General features: G+C 43.6%; 1 protein-coding gene across 1 annotated transcript; it reads right to left on the reverse strand.

The window, feature by feature from the left end:
• Nucleotides 1-4,075: 4,075 nt before the first annotated feature.
• LOC118090056 (olfactory receptor-like protein COR4) lies at nt 4,076-5,023 on the reverse strand. Its single transcript, XM_035125381.1, has one exon. The coding sequence runs from the start codon at nt 5,021-5,023 to the stop codon at nt 4,076-4,078; it is 948 nt and encodes a 315-aa protein (XP_034981272.1).
• Nucleotides 5,024-8,164: the final 3,141 nt, after the last annotated feature.

Genomic DNA, 8,164 nt, shown 5'->3' on the forward strand with positions numbered 1-8,164 from the left:
AGGTTGGCAGTTCGAATCCCCGCGACGGGGTGAGCTCCCATTGTTCGATCCCAGCTCCTGCCAACCTAGCAGTTCAAAAGCACGTCAAAGTGCAAGTAGATAAATAGGTACCGCTCCAAGCGGGAAGGTAAACGGTGTTTTCATGCACTGCTCTGGTTCGCCAGAAGCGGCTTTGTCATGCTAGCCACATGACCTTGAAGCTGTACGCCGGCTCCCTCGGCCAATGAGTCACGACTAGACCCAATGGGTCTACTTATGTTTTCATGCCCTTGTAATTCTAACATTACATACCCGTTCAAGGAAAGTATTTTTTTAAAATGAACAAACTGAATGAATGTTTATTATTACGGCTAAACAGCCAGCATAGTGAAACCAGAAATTTAGCATATTTTTTACATAAACATTAAAACGATCAGAATGGACTTTAACAATCAATGTACTAATTGAATAGATTCAAAATATGTGTCCAAGGAAATATAGACTCCAACTAAATAAGCAAACAAACTCTGTTCTTACCAGCACCTTTGTTGGATTTGTCAGGTTTGGGCATGAATCACATACATCTTCATTATCATTCAGTTTGCAGTGGAAAACAAACACTGAATGCAATTTGCTTGCTGCTACCTTAAAACATGCAAATGAAATCTGGAAGTCCCAGCTACAGCTGACACCATCTGCAAGGAATAGAGGAAGGCAGTCTACCTTTACCAGGAGGCTGGAATGAGTGCATGGCAGCATCACTGCACAATTTTTTACAGGACAGTTGATCCCAGATTCAATGGTTTATGATGGGAGAGGGATTTTTATTATTTTTAATGAAATCCCTGAAGCAACTCTAGTCTCAGAGAAAATAATTAAAAAGTACACTTGTGGGAGCTCTTAAAAAAGCTCTGCTTTTTTAAAGTTAATTAAAAACTGAATTGCTGTTCTTCCCCCCCCCCTCTAGTTGAATATAAATAATGAACATACCTTTCCTCATAATTTATTTTGTCCATGCTTCAAAGTACAAGGAACTCCATAATCAATATTTGTGTTAGCCCAGTCTTCAGTATGACATATAAATAATTTTCTCAGTTTTATGTATGCCATATGGGCAATGGCGGACTTTGGGCTCTCAAATTCCAGTGGTGTCCTGTGCAATGCTAAAATTCAGCACCCCCTGCCTCTCGTGCTGTTTTCTACAGCATTGTTGTGGTGCCCAGTGTGGCCAAACTGGTCATGCTACCCTAAAACTGCCTTTGATATTGGGAATGTACAGTAGTACCTTGCAAGACGAAATTAATTTGTTCAGTGAGTCACTTTGTATAACAAAAAATTCATCTTGCAAAGCATGGTTGACCATTTATCCGGTTTACCCGGTCTACCCATTTAATCAATGTGTTCCTATTCGTCTTGCGAAGCGTGGCCATAGGAAGCTTTGTCTTGTGAGACGCCTTGCGCAACACAAAACACTTTCACCTTGTGAGTTTTTCATTGCACGAGGCATTGGTCTTGCGGGGTACCACTGTATTCCATTGCACTTGAACCAGAGTCCAACAATGGCAGAGCTGGATCCTTTCCAACTGTCTGAATTACACAAATGGTGGTGGTGTATGTGCTACAGTGTCTTGAATCAGACACAGTCTCCACAATACAATTTGACTGGGCAATCTGTACTGTTTTGTATTTAATTGGTCTAAAGGGCTGTAGCATGAAGTTTAGGACTGGATAGGACTTTGGCTTCTCTTCCTTCATAGATTCAAGAAACTCTCCTTGCATGTCATATCTACCATGTCTGTGTAAGGATCTCCCATGTATCACTATGAGAGAAATTCTCTCAACACACATAGGGATATTGCAGTGCATTCAGTCATTCAAATCCTGCAAGAGAGAGACACATTCTTGGAAGGGTTTTCTGTGCACATATGACCTCCCACAGGTGTTGCTAAAGACACTGATGTGCATCAGCATGCAGACCCCTAATCCCACTACATTGCTTGACCAAGACCTGCTGAACATCTAAAGCAGTGGTCCTCAACCTTGGGCCTCCAGATGTTTTTGGCCTACAACTCCCATGATCCCTAGCTAGTAGGACCAGTGGTCAGGGATGATGGGAATTGTAGTCTCAAAACATCTGGAGGCCCAAGGTTGAGGACCACTGATCTAAAGGATTCACTTTAAATGGCATTTTCAATTGTGTGTGGTGTTTCATTTTTTTGATGAAGTTGCGCTAGTTTTTGCTGTCTTCTAATCTTTACAACTTTTGACACATTCCTGCATGTCTGTAATGGGGAGCTTAACTTTTCTGCTCCTATTTCCAACCATAGGGTGTTAGCTGAGGCAGTCAAGTATGCTGCTTTTGTTCTTAGTGAGGACACGGGTGGTGCTGTGGTCTAAACCACTGAGCCTCTTGGATGTGCTGATCGGAAGCGTGGCAGTTTGAATCCCCGCAATGGAGTGAGCTCCCGTTGCTCTCTCCCAGCTCCTGCCAACCTAGCAGTTTGAAAGGACGCCAGTGTTTCCGTGCACTCTGGTTTCTGTCACGGTGTTCCGTTGTGCGAGAAGTGGTTTAGTCATGCTGGCCACATGACCTGGAGAGCTGTCTTGTGGACAAACACCTGCTCCCTCAGCCTGAAAGCAAGATGAGCGACGTAACCCCATAGTCGCTTTTGACTGGACTTAACCATTCAGGGCTCCTTTACCTTTTACCTTTTTTTTTTTGTTCTTAGCAATGCAGCTGCTACTTTCATGGTCACCCCTTTTGGTTTAGTTTCTGCTCTGAAGTAACTTGACCATGTCAAGTTGCCCAACCACTAAGGGCAGAATCCCATTGTTGATAGCAAATGATGTGCATTTCACTGGCGTGGGAGGACTGTGTCATGCTCCCATACCAAAACACGGTAATGGTGGTTCTTATCTGAGAGTAAGGAAGATACCTTTATTCAGGCTAATAACAAAAGAGGTTCAGCAGCAATCACAGGGCCCACAAATCATGATTCCAAGGTACAAGGGCTAGACGAAAGGTACACATTTGAATGGAAACAATGAAGATGTCCCAACAGTTGCCACACCCCTCCCACCAAGATTTTAAAGACAGGGCAAGCTCACACAAAAGACTTTCTTGCCTTACAAGATTTCTGTGCGCACAAATGTATGATCCATTCACGTTGATGTGTGGGCTCACTGTGTCCTGCCCTCAGACTCTGGATTCACTGCCACCTCTTTCTGCTCAGTCCCTCCTATAAGCTGGCCAAAGTGCTCCCCCTTCCCCAGTGAAACTCTGTGCTTCACAGGAGGGGCAGTGGAGAGAGCCAGCAGATTTGCTTCTCCCTCTCCCTGATATCTAGAGTCTCAAGAGGAGAACCACCATCTTCCATTCCCGGGTGGCAGCCTTCAAGGTTCAACCTCCACCGCTTCTTCTCTCTGCTCCTCTCCCCAGTGTGATGTAGTGAAGAGCGGAGGACTCGTAATCTGGTGAACCGGGTTCGCGTCTCTGCTCCTCCACATGCAGCTGCTGGGTGACCTTGGGCTAGTCACACTTCTCTGAAGTCTCTCAGCCTCACTCACCTCACAGAGTGTTTGTTGTGGGGGAAGGAAGGGAAAGGAGATTGTTAGCCGCTTTGAGACTCCTTAGGGTAGTGATAAAGCGGGATATCAAATCCAAACTCTTCTTCTTCCATTTGGGACTGCCAAACCATGCTAGATCCTGATGAAACTGAGAGGCCTATGACAGACTGAACAGAGAAGGAAAGCACAATGTATGCATTTAACACATCCAGGGAATTCTGAAATATACACCTTCTCAATTCCCTCATCTCCTGACAAGATGATTGGCATTTGATTAGTTCTTTGTAGGGTAATGCTGGACCTGAAGTTCCATGTCCCTCGATGTCCATAGACAGGAAGGTTTAAGGTATATGTGGTGGGCTGGAAAAAGATACCATTGCAAGGATTTTATTATTCTACTGGTATAGAACACCAAAATACATTTGGAAACGTTCCAGTATGTTCAGTTGATATAAGGCCATGCCTCAAGATTTTATTGGCATATGGGTGGCCCAGCCCACCTATACTTTGTCACTGTTAAAAGAGATATTTATTGAAATACCACTTTTCTCTGAATCACTTTTCTTAGAGCACATTTTACATCCTTGTTCCTCAGACTGTAGATCAAAGGATTCAACACAGGTATTATCACCGTGTAAAACACAGAGGCTATTTTGTCTGTGTCAAGAAAGTAGCTGGTGCTGGGTCTGAAGTACATGAAAAGAATGGTCCCATGGTATATGGCCACTGCTGTGAGGTGGGAGGCACATGTGGAGAAAGCTTTATGCCTCCCCTCAGCAGAGCGGATCCTGACTACAGCTATAATAATGAATACATAAGAGATTATAATGACCAGCAAGGTGCTCATTTCAAACAGGCTACCAAAAATGAATACCAGCATCTCGTTTATGTAGATATCATTACAGGCCAGTTTCAGAAGGGGCGTGAGATCACAAAAAAAGTGATTGATGACGTTGGAACCACAGAAGGACAGTCTCAACAAGCCACCCGTCTGAATCAGGGAGTTCACAATACCCAAGAGGTAGGATCCTGCTATCAGACCTGCACAAAGTTTATTGGTCATCACAGAAGCATAGAGCAGAGGGTTGCAGATAGCCACATACCGGTCATACGCCATGGCTGCCAGCAGAAAAAACTCAGTAGTGGCAAAGATTGCAAAGAAACAATATTGTGCAATGCAGGCAGCATAAGTGATGCTTTTGTTTTCTACTAAAAAATTCACCAGCATATTAGGTGTGATGGTGGTAGAATAGCAGGCATCTAGAAAGGACAGGCTGCTGAGAAAAAAATACATTGGGGTGTGCAGCTGAGGATCTATGCAGATCAATATAATCATCCCAAGATTCCCCACCAGTGTGGCAATATAGATTATTAAAAAGACTACAAAGAGTGGAGGCCACAGCTCCAGATTTTCTGTTAGTCCAAAGAGATTGAAGCTGGTTGCCATGGTGTCATTTTCTTTAGCTATTGGATTCATTCACACTTTCCTGTTAGGAAAAACAAAGCGAGATTTCATTATTAGATATTGGGCACCATAGCATTTTAACCTCTTTTTTGTGTCCTTTTCTCTAACCTAAGTAGCTGAACTGTGTGAGCTACAATTGTTTGGCTGGGAGTGTATGGTCCTCTTTGACCTTTATTAACTGGAGACTTTTTATAAAGTGATATATGGTGGGGGGCAGTTTAATCTGGTTTTGCCATTGACCCATCTATCACCTGGACACACTGTAAATTCCATAAAATCAATTATTGCAGCTAAAGTGAGCCATTGATGCCCTTAGAGCTCTTGGCTACTTCACATTCCTGCTTCAACTAGATGGAATCACAACTCAAATAAAATGGAATTTGGCAAGAGCAGTGGTCTAGATGCTTGCTCAGAACTGAGTTTGGGTTACCTTGTACAGATTTGTTGTTGGATGTCAAACTCAGCCAAGAGCATAAGGTCAAACAGATTCCTCACTGGCCTTGCAGACAATTTCATTGTCCAGAAAGTGGGAGAAGCAACAAGAGGATCAGCCATTTTAGATCTGGTCCTAACCAATAGTGATGACCTGGTTAGTGGGGTAGAAGTGGCAGGATCATTAGGTGGGAGTGACCATGCTCTTCTGGAGTTTATTATACAGCGGAAAGGAGCAACCAAAAGCATACTAAGACACAAATCCCAGACTTTAAGAAAGCCATCTTCAGAAAACTTAGGGAAACGCTGGGTGAGATCCCATGGACAGAAATACTAAAAGGGAAGGGAGTTCATGATGGTTGGGAGTTTGTTAAAAGGGAGATATTAAAAGCACAACTTCAGGCAATACCAATGAGACGGAAACATGGAAGGTGCCTAAAGAAGCCAGGGTGGCTATCTAAAGAACTTTTAACTGAGTTAAGATTTAAAAGGGATATGTACCAAAAATGGAAAAAGGGGGAAATCACCAGAGAGGAATTCAAACAAATAGCCAGCACGTGTAGAGACAAAGTCAGAAAAGCTAAAGCACAGAATGAACTCAGGCTTGCTAGAGAGATTAAAAGCACCTAGAAAGGAACGTTGTGATCACTAAAAGTCAGCATGGGTTTCTAAAAACTAAGTCATGTCAGACTAATCTCTCCTTTTTTGACAGAATTACAAGCCTGGTAGATGAAGGGAACGCTGTGGATATAGCCTATCTTGATTTCAGCAAGGCCTTTGACAAGGTGCCCCATGATATTCTTGTAAAGAAACTGGTAAAATGCGGGCTAGACAATGCTACCATTCAGTGGATTTGTAACTGGCTGACTGACCGAACCCAAAGGGTGCTCATCAATGGCTCCTCTTCATCCTGGAGAGTAGTGACTAGTGGGGTGCCACAGGGTTCTGTCTTGGGCCCAGTCTTATTCAACATCTTTATCAATGACTTGGATGATGGGCTTGAGGGCATCCTGAGCAAGTTTGCAGATGACACCAAATTGGGAGGGGTGGCTAATACCCCAGAGGACAGAATCACACTTCAGAATGACCTTAACAGATTAGACAACTGGGCCAAAGCAAACAAGATGAATTTTAACAAGGAGAAATGTAAAGTACTACACTTAGGCAAAAAAACATGAAAGGCACAAATACAGGATGGGAGACACCTGGCTTGAGAGCAGTACATATGAAAAGGATCTAGGAGTCCTGGTAGACCACAAACTTGACATGAGTCAACAGTGTGATGCAGCAGCTAAAAAAGCCAATGCAATTCTGGGCTGCATCAATAGGAGTATAGCATCTAGATCAAGGGAAGTAATAGCACCACTGTATTCTGCTCTGGTCAGACCTCACCTGGAGTACTGTGTCCAGTTCTGGGCACCACAGTTCAAGAAGGATACTGACAAGCTGGAACGTGTCCAGAGGAGGGCAACCAAAATGGTCAAAGGCCTGGAAACAATGCCTTATGAGGAACGGCTTAGGGAGCTGGGTATGTTTAGCCTGGAGAAGAGAAGGTTAAGGGGTGATATGATAAGCCATGTTCAAATATACCGTGTTTCCCCTTTTTTAAGACACCGTCTTATAACTTTTTTCCCTCAAAAAAACACACAGTGGCTTATTTTCAGGGGGTGTCTTTTTTTAAAAAAAAAAGTGCTGGTACAACTGGGACCCACTGGCTCAGGATGCTCGGTGCTCTCTTCTGCACATTGCTGGGCGCGTTGTTGGCGCTGCCAGTTCCGAGCGCCTGCAGGGTGGGGTGGGGGTGGCAGTGCTTTAAACCCCCAACCCTGTAGAAAGCAATGGAAGTTATGGACTGTAACAATCCTTAAGAGGCGCAGGTCTTAAAAAACCCCTGGTATCACCCTTGAAGCACAGCCTTCCAAAGTCAGGGGGGAATAGGTCTGTTTAGACAAAGGAAAGGATCGGGGGTGATTCTGTGCCCTGGGACCCACAGAACTACTTTAAAAATCCCAACCTGGGGGGGGGGTCAAATAGTGAAGCCCCATAGCCCTGTAGCAACAGAAGGCACATTCTGAAGCACCCGAGCTGTTCGGTTCCATAAAAAATCCAGGAATTGTAAAATTAACAACAATAATGGGGGGGCACTCTATCCAAAGAGTTAAGAAGGAATGGGAAAGTGTTGAGTTATATATGGAAAAATATGGAAAGGAAAGTTAGTTAAAGATAAAAAATAAATAATTATCGCAAGGGGAAAAATAACATCATAAAGGGTAATAATATTAAATATAAAATAGACAACACAACAGAAAAAGCAAGTATATGACTAAATGAGATCGCACAGGAGTGAGGGAAGTGGGGAGAGAGGGAGGGGGGTAAGGAATGGAAGGAGGCAATGGTTGGAGGAGGGTATAGGGGGATGAATTAAAGGAAAATTAAGACTGAGAAGCGCATGGTTTTTGTTTTTTAAAGATGCAAAGGCTTGCAATCAGCCAAAGTATAGAGCCCAACTTCTAGGAGACTGCGATCTACTTGCGGATTTATAAACTGGAGGTGATCTACCCCCGTTATATTGGTGTTCAGGTCAGAGTTGTTTTTAGAGAGAGGAAATATCCCATTTTTGAGGTTAAAGTAAAAGTTCCTGACCTTTTTTTTATAATGAGGAAATGCTGCTAAAACTCCGTTCTTCATTCCACGAAGGGGAGAGGGGGCGGGGCCGGGTGC

Source organism: Zootoca vivipara, chromosome 1 (genome assembly GCF_965207765.1).
Source record: "Zootoca vivipara chromosome 1, rZooViv2.hap1.1, whole genome shotgun sequence".
NCBI classification, from domain to species: domain Eukaryota; kingdom Metazoa; phylum Chordata; class Lepidosauria; order Squamata; family Lacertidae; genus Zootoca; species Zootoca vivipara.

Bases quoted from the DNA above. Each gene is read 5' to 3' on its own strand.
- LOC118090056 (XM_035125381.1), bottom strand. From the start codon at position 5,023: ATGAATCCAATAGCTAAAGAAAATGACACCATGGCAACCAGCTTCAAT.